The 18882-nt window shown below is 36.5% G+C and overlaps 1 protein-coding gene across 4 annotated transcripts in view; it reads left to right on the top strand.

Moving 5' to 3' along the window:
- The window catches only part of thrab (thyroid hormone receptor alpha b), a 250974-nt gene that overhangs the window by 177164 nt on the left and 54928 nt on the right, over positions 1-18882 (top strand). For all 4 annotated transcript variants that reach the window (XM_087276190.1, XM_087276187.1, XM_087276191.1 and 1 more), the window contains exon 3: positions 13107-13350. In XM_087276190.1, coding sequence (XP_087132316.1) covers positions 13295-13350 — 56 coding nt within the window. In that variant the 5' untranslated portion in view covers positions 13107-13294. The remainder of the gene's footprint in view (positions 1-13106; positions 13351-18882) is intronic.

Genomic DNA, 18882 nt, shown 5'->3' with positions numbered 1-18882 from the left:
GAAGGAGGGCAAGTAAGGCAGGATACAAAATTAACACTCTTCAAGTACTAAATGAAACTTTCTTGGCTGTTTCTTTTTTATATGTTTCTCAGTAAAAGAACTGACTTTTGGAAAGTTATCTAGAATACTTTGGAAAATATATAGAATACTTATGAAGTATTGCAACACATACACATAATTATGACCTTATATCTCCACGATAAAGGAAAAAATGCAGATGAAATCTTGACATGAATAGAATGTACTGTAGAATGTGAAATGCCACAGAATTAGAAAAAAATGGATGAATTAATCAGAAGTAGGCCTTTACACTTAAGTCAGACTGTGATATCCACTAGCATCTATACTTTTTAAAAATGTTGTTCATTAATTTATTCATTTTTTCTTCATCTTAGTCTCTATTTCAGAGTTCACCTTGGAATGAACTCCTAATTATTCCAGCATATGTTTTTTACGAAGCGGATGCCCTTCCAGTCACAACCCAGTACTGGGAAGCACCCATACACATTAATTTACACACACATTCATACACTACAACCAAGTTTATTTAATTCACCTATTATGGATGTCTTTGGACTGTGGAGGAAACCAGAGCACCCAGAGGAAACCAATGCGGACAAAGGGGGAACATGCAAACTCCACACAGAAATGTCAAGTGGGTCAGCCAGGACTCGAACCAGCAACCTTCTTGCTTAGAAGTGACAGTGCTAACCACTAAACCACTGTGTCGCCTTAAAAATTCAATGTAAGTGTGAATTATTCTTTTTCTGTAATGAGTTTTATTTATTTATAGCCAGTACCAGAACAAGGCAGTCACTTCTTTAGTCGGTATTACATTTTAATAAAAAGCTGTTATCATATCATGAACTCAAAGAAATTTAACAGCTTTTCCAACAACTAATTAACTTAACAGTTCTGAAGAAACTGGTTGTAAAAGAAATATTCATTAAACAGTTAATGCGTTATGCCTTTATCTGACTTAGCCTGAAAAATCAATTAATATACTAATAAATGCACAGTATATAGTAAAATATTATTTTTGTGTGTGTGTCATTAATAGTCTCATGATGTTAAGGTATTGCTCAGCAAGCATATGTGTGATGCTGCATTAGGTCTTACTTTTCAAAGGCAGTTAGTTGTTAGGTTATATAAGGATCTCTCTTGTGATGTCTTTTTTTATGAAATATTTATTAAAAGATAGAGCTCCCTGGCTGGCGTAATGGCATTTGCATCATGGCCTTCAATGAGTTCATATCAGATCACAGTCTGGAATCTGTATCTCCTGTGATCTGGATCTTCAGTGCTCTGTCATTAGCTGCTCATAAAATACACCATCCAACCTGTCAGACTACATTAGATGAGAAACGGCTGTTTGTTTAACCCTCGTTTTACTCAACTCCCTAATTTATTTACTGTTATAAGTTATACTGCGTTTTTGAAGTAAAAAAAACGTTTAAATAAATACGATTATAATCATTTTATTCTGTATTAGGGAAACTGAAGTCTTGAGTCCTGAGTAAGGAGAAAGAGGGAGACTTGCTCATTAGCACAGACTGTTTCAGAGACTGTTTCAGACGAACTGATTATTCTTTTTCATGCTGCCTTCAAACCGGCGTTTTAAAGCATTCAATTAAGGGCAAGAAGAAAGTAGGAAAACAGAAGAAGAGAGGGAAACAGAGTCCGCTTTCTTCTAGCCAATTAAAAAGTTTTAGTGAGTGTTTGGGAATGCAGAAAACAGCGACAAACTCATTGCAAGAAAAATGAGGTGGAAAGCCTTACTCAGCTGCACCTGCTGCAGTTTTTATACCGAATGTATGCACGGTGTCAACATATATGTCAAGCATTGCTTTTTTTAACACGCACACACACAACATACACACTCGTGCACGATTTGCCTTACGCACACAGGTGCAGTGTCAATGTTCCACTTTAAATTTATGTGGCCTTTGTGCAATTTTGGCTCTCTTTGCACTTTTTTATGACACACACAGTAAAGCAAACAGTCATCATTAACAAACACCATCTCCCCCTTTTTTTCCTTCTTTATGGCCCTTTGCTGAATTAAACGTAATCTGCTGCTCTCTTTTGGTTTCTCCTGGTCTCCCTTTTGCCCCTGTTCTCACTCAGTTGCATGTTTAACAGGAACTCTGGCTTGTAAAGCTGTGTTTATAGATCCCGTATGTTTGATTGTATGGGACTTTATGGCTTTGACCTTGACTGAGCAGGAGGGAGAGGTGGACCTCCTATAGTACATAAGGCGACATTGAACATCTGCATGTTTTTGGCCATGTGATGAATATTGGAGGCGGGCTTTATTGTTGACCCATATTCAAATCTAATGATCACTTACTCATTTTGGCAAGATTTATTTTTTTGTTTAATGTCTAAAAACTCTGTAAAATGTGTTTAATTTATGGGTGTTTGTTTATTTATGCATTTGAATTGTATTTGAGGAACTTAATCTCTGGTTTGACAACTTGGGTTTTGATGCCATTTTTCGCAGTTTTAGTGAATATATTATCTGGTTTATGGAACTAATTCTGAGTATTGGTCTAAAACTTCAGTTCAGAGGAAGTAAACTTTTACTGCATTTTTTTTTTCTTTATTTATTTTTGCTGATATTGTTTTTGTCTTTGCGAAAATGCATATAGCTACTTAGAACATCACTTTATGTTAAGGTTCATCATAGACCATCGGGATCATGTCATGAATGAGTGGTTAGTCATCTGTGCTCTCTCATGATCAACTTTTTAAACAGGTTTCATTAACATATTCACAGAATGTCTAATAATACTGTTTCCTAATAATGCAGCTAAACTCCATTATTCCCTCATTAAAAAAAGTATGTTAAGAACAGTAAAAAAAAAAAAAAACTAAATCAAATCAACCTTGATAAATTTTATGTATATAATATTGTGGAGAGGTAAGCATGATCGAACACCCAATGAGGGGGGAGAGCATGCTCAGAGCCCGGCGGCTAATCAGCAGGCCAATCATATAGAAATAATAAATAACACCTGTTTATTCTAGTGATTGAGCCGGAGAGACACCCTTCTTAAGGGGAAGAGAAGGAGCAGCCGGGGAGAGGAGAGAGCACACACACACCTCAACTGCTACACGTGTTGTGCATTTAAAAAAAAATATATATATTACTTACCTGATATCGCCGACCCTATCATCTTCTTTTCACACAACAACGAACAATATTACAAATATCACATGAGTAGCAGTGCGATGTGGCTGTATATCGGTACTGCTGGAAAGCATGCGTTGGCATGAGGCCGCAGGACATATGCCTTCGTGTCCAACCAGTGACAATATATAGCCATATCGCACTGCTACGAGTTTGATATTGCATTTATAGAACAGTACGAAGGCATAATCATGAATATAAAAAAGAAAATCAAACACAGAAAGTCTAAAAACCCTTTTGTATGAGGAACTACTTTCTTCCGCCATTCATTCCCATTCACAGAAACTGTTGCTAATTCACCAACGTCACTTTAGAGCTTGTGTTTGAATGATTCTCTAGCCTAATGTCTAAAGTGATGTCAAAACAGATGATTTTGCTCAGATTTTAAGATTATAGGGCTGAACAGCATGAAATGCCATCAGTCTACAGAGATTGATATATATATATAGTTGTATAGTGAGCATCTCTTATGCATTTGATTAGCATTTTTTCTTTTGGGTTGTGCAGTTTAAATGCCAGAATTTCTACTAAGTATGGTGTATACTGGAAACCCGCAGATTTTTTTTTTTTTTGTCACATCTATAATGCATGATTATTTCCCTCATTTAAAGTATAAAACATGTTTACAGATTGATATCTTTCTGGTCCCATAACTTTAGTTCAGTTGTTCTGGAAAATATAAACAAAAGTTTCAATGTAAAGTTAACATATGCTTTCTATGTGAATTTATGTTTTGAGTTTTTCCTTCAAATGTTACATCTATGATGCTGGAATTGCTCATATATATATATATATATATATATATATATATATATATATATATATATATATATATATATATATATATATATATATATGATTAATCAGTCACAGTTAGCAAATTACAATTTTTAAACACTTTTTGTTATTAAACAGGATATTTATGTAAATGTTGAAATGTGACTGGGCATGTGAGAAATGTACAACTTGCTTCTCCGCAATGAATAAACCATCATTTAAATCCATAAATCATTAAAAGCAGTTTATAAAACTTGTTCTACTTTACGCAGTGTGATTACGTGGCTTGAATAAAGATATGCTGTACAATAAAAGTTAATAGTGATTAAATAAAAAACTTCAAAGCAGTATAAATATATTCTTTTTTGCAGTGACTAAACTTTGTTTCATTCCTCAAACAGAGTACTAATATGCCTTCCAAAATAATACACGAAGATCTCTGTTGCACCTTTCGACATCTTGACAGTACTAGTTCCCTTTCAATTTATTGTAAAAAAAAGAACTTGCATTTAAACAAACAAACAAACAAATACATTTGAAATAAAACAGTGTGAAAAAAGACACAACTTTTTATTTTAGTTTAAATACCCATTCAACAATCTTCCACCAATCAGGAGGTATAAAGTATGATATGAGCAGCTTCTCTTTCATTAGTCGTAATCCTCTTGAACTCATTGTTAATCATTGGAGGCTAATTATTGTGATTAGCTCAAGCAGTCCCACAGCGCATCGCCATTGTTTTGGTAATAACCTCCTTGACAACATTTACACACACTAAACCTGACTCTATTCACACTAAAGGTGAACACTTACTCTCACACACAAACACACAGAGGACAAGCAGATGAAAAGGCCTGTTAGACTGGCCAATATGCGAACAGCTAGTCCAATGAAAGATGATAGGCCAGCTGAGCATTAACTAATGCAGAACAAATGTCCTCTTGGCTTCATTGTCAAGGCTTGTGTCATACACTAGCCATGCGCACTATACAGGCAGGTCGGATGCACCGTTATTTGAGCCATATCAGTGTAGGAATATCATGCAGTATCACGCCTCTGTGATCGTGCTTTCTCAAGCTTTGAGCTTAAGCCGCCTGATCCTTTTCTTTCTCTTCACACACAATAAAACTATCTAATTCCCCTCTTTGGTCCAGAGCCATCCATTCATAGACTGATTCAGAGGGCATGTGCCACGTCCGTTTGTGTTTGGCGAGAGCGCTTGGTAACTGTGAGCATAATAGATACCAAAGAAACATCGATATACACTTACGCATACTCTTCTGTCAGCAGATTGCTTTGTAAATTTGCCACCATATATCAGTTTACACTTACGACGCCTTTGGAGGCGGCCAGACTGCTTTTCTTGTAGAAAGAATAAGAGCTGGGGTGACATAAAACAGAAATTGCTCTCTTTATTTTTAGTTGTTGTAGTTTTTTCTCCACATTGTGCATCTAAACATTTCTATTTAACTCTACCTGATTCCACATCTCTCTTTGTATTCAATAGTTTTAAGCTAATCAACTTAATGAAAGTCTTTAGTCCAGTGATTCAGTAAATGAATACATTCAAACAGTCCATCAAAATAGCAGTGATGTAAAGAAAACAAGGCTGCATTAGAGAGACTAGTGAATTATGGAAAAGGGTCTGGTTCAGATGCAAGCTGAGACTACATAAGATGTTTTAAATGCATACACCTAACCCCCCCCCTAACCCTACCCCTTACAGTGACGTCACTAGCATTGACTGCATGACTGCCTATGTGAGACTGTGTGTCTCAGCTAGGCATGGGATGATAAGCGTTTTTTTTATTAATTTTTTTAGGTATATCACAGTTTAGAAAAGTCTAGGTTTTAAGACTTTTTTAAAATTTCTGTTTTACCGTTCGACAACGGTATCTAGCATAAAAGATATCCAAAAGATGCCATTTTAAATTGTAAAGAAATGTGTGTTTTTGAAATGAATGAGGACAGCAGAAGTCGATGATTCATTTGAATTATTTAGCATGACGTTTAATGATCCAAAATAATTTAAATGTTGCTCAAAATAAAATATATTGGCTGTGTCCAAAATCGCCTACTACTCAGTAGATACCTCACTTGAATTTGAATTTACTACTCGACTGTTTGAAACGTACATTTTATACAGTATGAATATGAGTAGTATGAATGGAGCTCGGATGTACTACGGATGAAATTTTTGTCATCATCACATGACATATCTTCCCCAAAGATGGGCTGCGGCTGGAAGGGCATCCGCTGCGTAAAATCTTGCTGGATAAGTTGGCGGTTGATTCCGCTGTGGCGACTCCGGATTAATAAATGGACTAAGCCGACAAGAAAATGAAAATGAATGACATATCTGTTAGACTCCTATTCATGAATTCTTTCGTAATGCATCATGGGATAGCATCCAATGAATGTGTGCTTCTGAATCTTGCTAGAGGTGGTACATCTCGCATACTGTTTTTTGAGTTCTAGGAATTCAGACATACTACTCTGCTCGCATACTGTTTTTAGTGTACTTAACAGTAGATGAAGTATGTGATTTTGGATGCAGCCGCTGTGTTCAAAGCGGGAAAAAAAGTTATTTGTAGTTTTTTACCCAGACATTTAAAAACAATATATTTTACAGCAGTGATCACAATACAGTGAAACCATGATATTTTATCCAAGGTTATCATACCTTTAGAATCTTTTACCAGCCCCTGCCTAGTATCAGCTTGCATGATGATTTCAGCAAATTGTTCATTCTAGTTTAGGTTTCACTTTAAAAGTGCCATGTAATGAAAATCTTGATATATGTAGGCATAGCTTAATAACACAGAGTGGACATGCATTTCCTTGTTCTCATGAAAATTCTGTGAGTGTAAAATCCTTGTGTAAAACAGGTCAGGTGGAACAAAACACATTTGCGTTGCACATGAGATCATTAATATAATTTTTTTTGGCCATAACATTTCCTTCTAAGATTACAAAAATAATACATTTTCTTCTTATTTTTAAAATTTAAATAAGGTTCTATTGGACATAATATGTATATGAGACAATTATTTTGAAAACAGGAGAGACAGGGAGACTAAAGCTGTGCATTTTTGCATTATTTTCTGTGCATTGGTAAGCAACGTGGACTGACATGACTCGCATGGTGGTGATAGTGTGCATTCACTCACTCAATCACTCACTCACTCACTCACTCACTCACTCACTCACTCACTCACTCACTCACTCACTCACTCACTCAGTCTGTCTCAGAAACGCTTTAGAAACCTTTAGAAACCCAAATGAAACCTTTGTAAAATCTTTAGAATGTAAAAAGACATAATGCGACAGAATATGTCACTTTGCATCCAGTGTACAATTGGTTTTAAGGAGAAGTTCTCAGCCAGCCATCAGTTCATACTGCATCTGAATGCAAAACGTAAGATACAGTATATGGATTGTGCATTTATTCAGTGCCACTTTAAAGAGGCATAAGTTCTGTTTAATTTAAAATTTTCTTAGCTTAATATGTACAATGTAGGGGCTGGGCAATTAAATTGGTATCAGTATTTATGGATCAAATACCATAGTCAATAACGATTTAAAAAAAAAGGTTCTGTCTGAAGTTTCGGTATGAAGTGCTGTAGTTTTATTAAATTATGGCTGCTGAGCACGTAACTTGGAAGGAATGCCAGTAAGCTTAGCTTGTAATTTTGTCATTTCCAGTGAAGGCGCACATTTGAGAGATGCACACATATTGTGCAAGCAGCTCACACATATTGCGTGCAAATTTTTCTAGTTACACCAAGTTGAAAAACATCTAAACTTTTCCGAATGCAGCAAACGCACTGTGATTCATGTAAGTAGAACTAACCGGTCTGCTTCACACTTTGTATGAAATATACACATTTCAGTAATAACAGTAGACTAATTACTACTAATTACTAATTAAGACTAAATGTGTTATTAAAAATATTCTATAATAATTGATACCAAATGATATAACAAGTTGTGATAATTTATTAATTTATTTTTTTTTTGCAATATCGCCCAGCCCTAGTACAATGTGAAACGTGCTATGCATTTTTGTAAAGAGGCAACAAACACATATAAACTGATGACTGTGTGCAAGTTTATGCATCATGTCATATCACTTAGCTCTCATTGTGATTTATCTAAAGCAAAAGGACAAAACTAATCTTTTTAGGCAGAGGTTGATGCTAAATCCTGTCTGTTTTTTTATATATACTAACTTTCAAAATGCATCTTTAAGAACTTAGCCTGTTTTGTATTGTATGATTATAATTTAGCCTGTATTTGGTAAAATAGGGTACTCTGGTGTCTTAAATATGTCTCACTCACTCTTTACAAACAGCTGTTTTCTGCTTGCAAGCAATACTTTACAAATACCAATTGAAGCTAAAAAAAAATCATTAATCAAATTAAGAATGATATTTGTGAATTCCAAGGGTTCATAGTGAGCTTTGCTTACATTAATCGTGTGGCATAAAGGCAACTTACAAGACTTAACAAATGCACAAGGGCTCATCCTCTTGAGCATTTGAGTGTATAACTAAAACCTAGTCTAGAGCGGCATCTGCTGCTCAAAACCAGTTCTAAAGATAATAGCGATACATTTTGAAAATCTCCAAATTGATGCAGTTTTGATTTCTCAAACAATTTTCAACAGCAACAACTCTAATTCTAGTCAAAATAAAGACAATTGCATGAGTTAGAGTAGCTTAGAGGACAGTGCCTCTGCTTTTAATTCCAGTGTGACCTTGTTGACCTGTGACAACAGCAGAACAAGGCTAAATTTAAGTACCAATTTGTAACGTTGCCAAATCCTTAATTTGCTCGTATAGGTTGACTTTCCTTGGTTAATCTCATTGGATAAGTTTAGACATGTGCATTTCAGCAGTCTTATCTGCATGCATGTGTAAATGCACAGTTAAACGACTGCAGGAATGACCTTTTATTTTTTTTGTTGAGGGAGATGAACATATAAATAATCCTGCTCGTCAGTATCTAGTGACCAGCTGAATGGTGAAAATCATTTTCTCAGTATCCCACATCTTAATCCAGATTATCGAGGCAGTCAAGGCCGTGTGATTTACACAGGTTTTGAGACATTGTTGCTGTCAGAGAAGTGAAAGAGCAGCTCAGCACTGCACGTGACCTCCTGGGTCTGCAGAGAGAACGTGCTGGAGGGAAAGATGGGATTATGGCTCGCATAATCTGAACTGTTTCCTGGAAAGCCGCCTTGTTTTCTCCAGCGAACCGGCTGGGCATGGAAGAGCTCATGGGAAGCATCTCCCATGGGACAGACAACTAAGAGGAGGAGGGAGACAGAGAGAAAATCAACATCATACTAGAATGCAAAGCAGAAGTAATATAATGGTGTTGTTTAGATTTAACTTCAGTTAAGTTAAAATCATTTTTATTTATTTTATTTGAACTTTGCTTCAAATAATGGGGTGTTTAATGTTTGTTGATTTTGCTTTGTGTTGGTTTACATTTTGTTTCATAGGTTTTGTCCCGTATTGGTTAAGTTTTGTCTTGTCTTGTCTTGTTTTGGTTAAGTTTTGTTTTGTATTGTTTTGTCTAAGTTCTGTTTTGTCCAAAATTTGCATGATTTACAACATTTATTTAAATCTTTTGATTTAAAGGGTCACGAAACACCAAAACACATTTTTTGAGCTGTTGACAGTCGTATATGTGTCCCACACTGCTAAAAACACTATTAAGACACCTATATTTCACTAAAAAGTGTAAATTGGTTGTTTTTGCGTTATTTCAAGCAAATTCGTACTTCCTGTTTGAAACGAATTTTTGAAGCTGTGTCACGGTCATGACATAATAGCCTGTATTCCAGCCTGCAGACTGGGCGTCTGTGCCAGAGTGAGTCTTATTACGTCTTACAGTGTGATGCATTAATGCATGAGTAAGGCTTGGTTCAAACCAATCAGCGCGCTCTATTGTGCAACTTCATTTATATTCATTACTGTGTTTACACGACATAGACGCCACGTTGTGTTGGCAAAACAAGCGTGAAGTGTTGCTTTTATAGTTTGCTGCCGTTAAGTTTCATTTTCTTTTTCTCTCTGTGAGAGCTCAGACTCACGTGTGGATTAACAGTGTAACGTACGCGACGCTCGACAACAATAATTTGCGTGTCTAAGGAGGATTATTGTTTACCTGAGAGCTGTTCTCATCTGCAAACGCTGAGATCTGGAATCGCTTGTAGTATTCTCTTCATAAAGACGCGGCTCTAGTTGCTTTGGATTGTCCTGTCTCTACAGATTTGGTAAGTGAGCGACTAGTGCTCTTTGTTTATGCAGTTTGTTCGTATCGAACTAAGTTAACTATTGCACCGTAACATGTTAGGACCACAACCAAACTTTAACCTCGTGTAGGGTTTTTAATCGCATTTTGTGACCGGAATAACACACGCGGCTTTCTGACGCTACCTGCCGTGTGCATCTAAGTTTCCGGAAAATGCTGAGGTTTTTTTTCTCTCATTCGCCGTGCGGTATAAAACATTGCATGAAAAATACACGCTTAGAGCAGATCCTCGAATCAAATATCTCGTTTGTCGCGAGGTGCATGAATGAATTCCCTGAATGAAAGAGCCAAACTGCAGTTAAAGTCCACCATTTAATTAGTTGGCAAATAATACCACTACAGATGTCCATGTAGGTTAAACACCATCTCTTTCTCCTGTATGTGAGTATTTTGACTGAAACTCGCGCGTGCCCGAATAGACACTCCCACACCCTCCCACTTTAGTTCCTCCGACACTCCGCCGTAAACAGAGCTGGACACGCCCACTTTTCTGACTTTTTCCAAAGTAGAGGTTTGAAAACACCCTGCTGAAACGAGGGGGTTTCATGGCCCTTTTAGATTATTTATTACTTATTTATTAAAGTTCAAATGCCATAGAAATTAAAATGCAGTTATATATATATATATATATATATATATATATATATATATATATATATATATATATAAAGTACTTCAGAAAATATTAGAGTTGTCACACTTAATTGTTTATATGATGCATTGAATGCTGAGGAGGGATGTTTTGGTATTGGTTTAGTAACAGACCATAACCGTTTGTGATTTACTGGCTGTTTAATGATGCCATTTATCATTGAAGCAAACCAGGGCAAGAAAGTGAGGACGTGTGCAAGTAGCATACTACAGTATGATACTATGGCGTGGTAGGTAAATTGCGTAAGAAGCATCTAATGCTAGGGAGGTGAGACATGGCGCAAGTAGCATACCACGGTGAAAAAGTCAAAACCTGCATGAGTACAGTGTACAGTACAGTATGCACGAGTTGCATACTATGTTGAGAGAGGTAAAGACAGTTGTGAAAGTAGCATACTATGGTGAGGGAGGCAGGACGTGTGCATGCGGAGCATTTGGTTAGATGGGCAAAATGTGTGTGTTGAGTAGCATACTATGGTAAGAGAGGCAAGACGCGTGGACAAGTAGCATAGTATGGTGAGGGACGCAAAAAAAGACACTTGCTTGGCAAGAGAGGTAAGATGTGTGCTTCAAAAATATTAAAAGGATACGCATTATGTGTACCCAGGGCTTAATTTGTGCCAGAACACACCTGATCCATACACCTCTGAAATCTGATCGGCACCTCATTTTACCTATCCCCTCCTCAACCGCCCTCCTCCCCTGTACGCTGTTCAATTTCACTTTCTTCAGCGACTCCCCAACCCTCTTCACTTTCGTCTGCAACAACCCCCCCCCAGCTCTTTACTTTCGTCTGCGACATCCCTCCGCCATCCAACGCCCCGCCACCCACGAAACTTCTACATCCTCATGTAACATGCCTGATCCGTTTCCCCGATTTGTTCCGAGACAAATTAAGCACTGTGTATGCATGTCAGGTAAGTTTTACATTTGAGGATGCAGTACACCATCATCATGATGCATTGTAATATCATATTAAACCTACAGATGTAAACACTTGTACGTTCCCTCTGTTCGTGCCTGCCATCGCCACGGCGGTAGTAAATGTGCCTGCAGCTTTTGATTGCTGGGTCTCGATTTAACCATAGACTTCGTCAGCTAAAACATCAACACACAATTTTCTGCCAAATTTTCTCACATTTTTGCCTTTCACTATACATTGACAGTACTGTTTGTGTAACATATGGAAAAGTACTGTAAGTGATCTTGATTCATTTGTTCATTTTCTTTTCGGCTTAGTCCCTTTATTAATCTGGGGTCTCCACAGCGTAATGAACCACCAACTTATCCAGCATATGCTTTATGCAGCGGATGCTCTTCCAGCTTCAACCCGTCCCTGGGAAACACACATACACTCTAATTCAGCTTACCCAATTCACCTGTATCACGTCTTTGGATTAGCGAGGGAAACCGGATCACACGCGAACATGTGGAGAACATGCAATTTCGACACAGAAATGCCAACTGACCCAGCTGAGGCTCGTGTATGTGATGTGATGTGTTCAATTAAAATATAATTTTGTTTGACTGTTTTGGTTTCCTTGGTAATAAACATGCTTTTACACTACACTGTATGATTTAGAAAAGATGTGTGCAATACTTAATGAGAAGCATAGACCCAAGTTGCAAATATTAAAGAAATATGAAAATTAAGGTCTTTACTCCTTATTGTGCTCTATTAAATTGCGTTGGGCTAAAAAGCGCGTTTGATTTCTAAATCCTTTAATTTTTTTAGGATATAAAAAAATCTCAAAATATGCAAACAAAAAAATAAATAAAATGCTGATTGTAATGGCCTTTGTTAAAACAACACAGGACAAAACATGTTTGTTAAAAACGAATCAAATGTGTTATTTTGAAGGAATAAATGCTTTCATAATGGAAAAAGGGCTTTATTTCTCACTAAGCATGCATGGTCTAACCGTTTTGATAATTGATGATAAAAAGCTTCCATTTGTTACAGAAGTTTTTCATCCTTTGAGAAACTTAGTGAGTTTACCAAAAGTTTTACATTCCACCTATAAGGATTGTGTGTTCAATAGACAAAAATGTTTGTGTTTTCTTTACGAAACATTCCCAATCGTTATTTTAACCTGAGACGTTAAAAACATTTGATTGCCATACATGCTAACTTTGATTCTCTCTTTTCGTATTTCTGCAGAGCTCATCCCATATTGCGTCACTGGCCATCTGTGTTTGAGAGTGAGGCGGGCCTGGTTTGTGAGCGTCGCTCCACAGAGCCGTCCCATGACTGTCTGACTCATCACAACCCGCGAATGACAGGCGTGCATTCGAGGGTGGGGCCCGCCTCAGTCTCACATGATTGGCTGCTGGATGGAAATAAGGTGAATGGAACACATGCCCAAGGAGCAGGACCCAAATCAATCAGAGGGAGAAGAGAAACGGTAAACATGTGCACTAAACCATGATCTCATGGTGTATAGCTGATAGTACTCACTGCTTCTGTGTATATCGAATTTTGTTTCATGATGCGACACTTCGGGAAACTCTGATTTTCTGGTCAATGCACATAGTCTCCTACATAATTCAGTCTTCCCGTTAACTGGCTCCATTTGTGTGTACATCTCACATTGAGTGCGGTGCTGGCGCTACGCCGTGCTTTTGAGACCAGCCCTTACCTCACCATTTACTCCACACACACATTTTATATAAGGCTTGGAGCCGGCAGGAAAGTGAACTAAAGCCTTAGAGAATGCCTGTTACTGTCCAAAGTCAGCACACACATGCACACATACACAAAGGTTTTTAGTTTACCAGGATGGCACAGGCTGCCCCCTCACGTCCTAATAAAGTGTTTACGTTTGAGCCAATAGTGGTGCTTCTGCCAGTTAGGAAAACACATCAAGTCTATGTTCAATGTGTGATCTGTCCTCGGGCAATTTTCTTTATTTAGCACATCTCTTCTTGCTTTTCCACTCCAGTGACTACATATCCCGTATGGTTCGTTAAGTAGGGATGTTTTTCTGGTATTTCTCAATGCTTGACTAGTTGGCTAATTAGTCAGGTTGACCAGTCTATATAGAACTTTTTCTTTTAATTGCACCATCATATACTGTAGCTACAATAGAAATATAGTGTTATTGTTATTACACAAATATATTAGTATCACACTTATTTATCTTCATTTCACAGGAGTTATAAAACAACAAATGAGGACATTACAATCATAAAAACATACAAACATGATCAATTCCACAAACTATTGTATTATTGTTATTGCCACTACTACTTATTTGCATAAAAAGTTACAAAGTCTGTATAATTTGTGTAAATAAAATTCATACCAACTGAATATAAACCTTAAGATTAAACTTTTGCGTTAAAGCTGTTCAAATTAAAACTGAAAAATATAAATGATAGTAAAACTGTGAAAAAGTGTGCAAAATATTACAAAATACTAAACTAAGAAACTTGAAATGAACAGTAAAATTATATTTTAATTATTATTATTACTTTTTAAAATTAAAACAAAATTATTACACACAATGTACAATGTACAGTAAACTCATTGTCATGTTCATGAAACCAGTCTCATTTATGACATATGCGCTTTATACACATTAAGTACCATCTGAATTTTGCAGCAGAAATCGAGACTCATCAGACCAGGCAACATTTTTCCAATCTTCTTTCGTCTAGTTTCGGTGAACCTGTGTGAATTGTACCCTCAGTTTTCTGTTCTTAGCTGACCAAAGTGGCACTTGGTGTGGTCTTCTGCTGCTGTAGCCCATCTGCCTCAAGGTTGAACGTATTGTATGTTCAAAGATGCTCTTGGTTACCTTGGTTGTAACGAGGAATTGTTTGAGTTACTGTTGCCTTTCTATCAGCTGGAACCAGTCTGGCCATTCTCCTCTGAACTCTGGCATCAACAAGGCATTTGTGCCCACAGAACTCCCGCTCACTGGATATTTTCTCTTTTTTTTGGAGCATTCTCTGTACACTGTTGTGCGTCAAAATCCCAGTAAATGAGCAGTTTCTGAAATAATCAGGCCATCCCATCTGGCGCTAACAACCTTGCCATGTTCAAAGCCACTTAAATCACCTTTCTTCCTCATTCTAATGCTCAGTTTGAACTGCAGCAGATCATCTTGACCATGCCTAAATGCATTGCATTGCTAGCATGTGATTGGCTGATTAAAAATCTGCGTTAACGAGCAGATGGAAAGGTGTACCTAATAAAGTGGCCAGTGAGTTTTAAATATATAAATATATGTATGTATGTTTTTCATGCCAAACCATGACCTAAACTGTATATCTAGAAGTTTACCTTTCGTCAGTTTACACCCGGCTTATTGCATTATCCTCTAATTAGTCTATAAATGTTTTTCAAGATTAACGATCATTAAATCAATGAGGCTTTTGGAGCAGGTGAAAACGATCCAACCCCCTCAGTCATTAGTTTTCAAGTTTAATTACACAGAAGCATCATCAGAGGACACAAGAGCTGCCACACAACAAGACCATACATCATGACTCCAATAGGACTCGGAGACCCATGTTTACGTGTGTGTGCGTGCATATAGTAGACAAGACCTCAGGAATGTGGGGTCAGATTCCCAGCATACTCACTCAAGAAGCAATTAAATGAGGGCCCTTCAGCTTAATTACACTGAGACCACCTGTCTGTAGATTAGCTGATCACAGAGAACTGCATTCTGGTTAAATCAGAGAGCAGGAGCGCAATTCATTCCTCTGTTCATCTTAAGCTAGATGATTTCTTCACCTATGTTTATTACTTACTCTACTGGTAAATGCCACTTAATCAATGTCCATTGAGGTTTAGGTGTTTCTTTTCTGTTTACTTTGTGTGTTAAAGGTGAATTGTGTAATTTCTACACAATTGGTGTAAATGTATGTTTTAATTTTTATTTAGGGCAATGAGAAATAAACATTCAACAGCCCTGTATTATAATTCAAAATGTTCATCAGCCAATAGAAATCATTCATTTAACCGAATGCACATGCCCATTAGCTTGGGCAACCTGAAAATATGCAGATTTTGTTTGGTTCGGACATTTAGAAACTAAACTTATAAGAGAGTTGTTGTTTTAATTTATTGGTGGTTACAAATATGCAATGTAACTGTAAGCTTGGCAAACAGTTTTGGAGAATTTGATGTGTATTTAGACAAAATGCCCGAGCATACTGCCCGAGAGGCGTTTCAAAGATGATCACTGAGTTCAATGTTTTCCACCCAATCAGAATCAAGCATTTGCCATCTCAGAATTGTAAGTTAGAAGATTCAATGTTTGATCAATGTTTGATCAGAATCAAGCATTCCACAACCCCATATTTTAACCTGGACTGCACATCGGCCATCAGAATTTGTTATTCACGGTAATATAATGTAATTTTTGAATGCTCATCAGCCAATCAAAAGAAAGTATTCAACAAACCTGCATTATAATTTAAAATGTTTTTAAGCCAATTAAGATTTATCAGTCAATCAGAATTAAGCATTCAACATCCCCATAGTGTTACTTAAAATGTTCATCTGCCAATCACAATCAAATTTTCAACAGCACTATAGTCACTTTGGATGCTCATCAGCCGATCAAAATGAAGGATTCAGCAAACCCGCATTACAATTTAGAATGTTTATTAGCAAGTCAGAATCCAGCATTTAACATCACCACAGAATAACTTGGAATGTTCATTGATCAATCAGAATCAAGCATTCAACAGCTCTATAGTATAACTTTAAATGTTCATTGGCCAATCAGAATGAAATACTCAACAGCACCATAATGTAACTTTCGAATGTTCGGATGTATCAGCCAATCAAAAGAAAGCATTCAGCAACCTGCATTAGAATTGAGTATGTTTGTCACCCAATCAGAATCAACATCACCAAATTCTATCTTGGAATATGTACTGGCCAATCAGAATTAAACATTCAACAGCCCCATAGTGTAACTTAAGATGTTCACCGGCCAATCAAAATGAAGCATTTAACAAACCTACATTACAATTTAGAATTTTCATGAACAAATCAGAATCAAGCATTCAACATAACCAAATATTTACTTTAAATGTTCATTGCCCAATCTGAATCAAGCATTCAACAGCTCTGTAGTGTAACTTTGAATGTTCATTGGCCAATCAGAATCAAATACTCAATAGCACCATAATATAACTTTCGAAGGTTCGAACATATCAGCCAATCAAAACAAAGCATTCAGCAATCTGCATTATAACTTAGAATGTTTGTCACCCAATCAGAGTCAAGTATTCAGCATCACCAAATTCTATCTTAGAATATTCACTGGCCAATCAGAATTAAGCATTCAACAGTCCAATGGTGTAAATTAGAATGTTCATCTGCCAATCAGAATCAAAAATTCAGCAGCACTGTAGTTGCTTAAAATTTTCACCAGCCAATCAAAGTGAAGCATTCAACAAACCCACATTACAATTTAGAATATTCATCACCAAATCAGAATTGAGCATTCAACAGCACCACAGAATAACTTAGAATGTTCATTGACCAATCAAAATGAAGCATTCAACAGCCCTTAGTGTAACTTAAGATGTTCATCGACAAATCAGAATTAAGTTTTTAACAGCCCTGCAGTATAACTTGTAATGGATATCGGCCAATCAGAATCAAGCATTCAACAGCCCTACAATATAGCTTGCTATGGCCATCAGCCAATCACAATCAAACATTCAACAGCCCTGCAGTATAACTTTATAATTGAAGCATATTTGACTACAGAGAGTGTTCCAAACCGAATCACTTGATTTAGGCGTAAAGTGATGTTTATTGGCACTAATACAGCCATGTTAATTTGAAAGCGCATCGTTTAGTTTGTGCTAAATGAATTGTATCGGGGCGTTCCACAGATGTCCAGGCTTATTACAGCTTGAGACGTGTAGAGAACTAGCAGGCATGTTCTCAGTGCTTTTCTGTGTTTATGGAAACACCACATGCCTGTTTGAGTCAATGTACAGTGGTGGTACGAAGAAGAGAATCCTCAAACATTGTTTTAATCTGATCGCATTGACGTCACGCTCCTGGATTTTCAGCGTTTACTTTTAAAAGCTCTGTGATTTGCATAAAGTTAATTGACAGGATTTTCCTGCTGTTTGTCGTGCTGCATGTCTATCCTCCTGAAGCTGTAATCCACTTTAATCAGACGCACAGAGTGCCTGCAGAGAGATGAGCACTTCACCCTGACAGTGAGTTTACTCAGAGTTCAAGAGTTTGTCATTTCATTTGTCTATTTCTTTACTTCTCTAAAAAAATTTTTTTGTATCTTACTTTTTGTAACTAAATATATGATTTTATTGGATTTTGCTTGATGCTGATCACAATCTTTTCATAGTGTACACTGAGAACTGAATTGATTAATGTTCATCATGTCATTATACTGTGACCTGAAACACAAAACCAACAGGGTCATTTAAAAAAAAAAAATCGGATTTATGCATCATCTGAGAGGTGAAAAAATAAGACTTCTATTAATGTATGGTTTGTTAGGATATGATAGTGTTAACTAAGATACAAAGATTTGAAAATCTGGAATGCCAGGGTTAAAAATCTTAAAAATCTAAATCTTGAGAAAATCAGCTTAGTAATGCACAAGATTATCAAAAATGTACTTTTCCAAGAAAAGTTTCCATGTACTTTTTCAGCACTGAGTCATAGATTTGCTATCAGATTAAAATAAGGAATACAAAATATTTTAGTTTTATTTAATTTAATTTAATTTTATTTTATTTGCAAAAAAATGAATAGCTAAAATCAATGCTTTGCTTTTTACCGTTGGACCCTTTTCACATTATGAGGTTTCTCAGTAGTGGAAGTCATCATAGTTTATTATTTATTATTATTTTTTTCCACTATCCGATTTGCTGAAATAAAAGAAAAACTCTGATGGTGTTATTAATTTAAGATTATGATGACCCTTTAA

This window comes from Danio rerio, chromosome 12 (assembly GCF_052040795.2).
Source record: "Danio rerio strain M-AB ecotype USA chromosome 12, GRCz13ab, whole genome shotgun sequence".
NCBI lineage: Eukaryota > Metazoa > Chordata > Actinopteri > Cypriniformes > Danionidae > Danio > Danio rerio.
The sequence above is the reverse complement of the archived record's forward strand: the minus strand, read 5'-3'. Positions and strand labels throughout refer to the sequence as shown.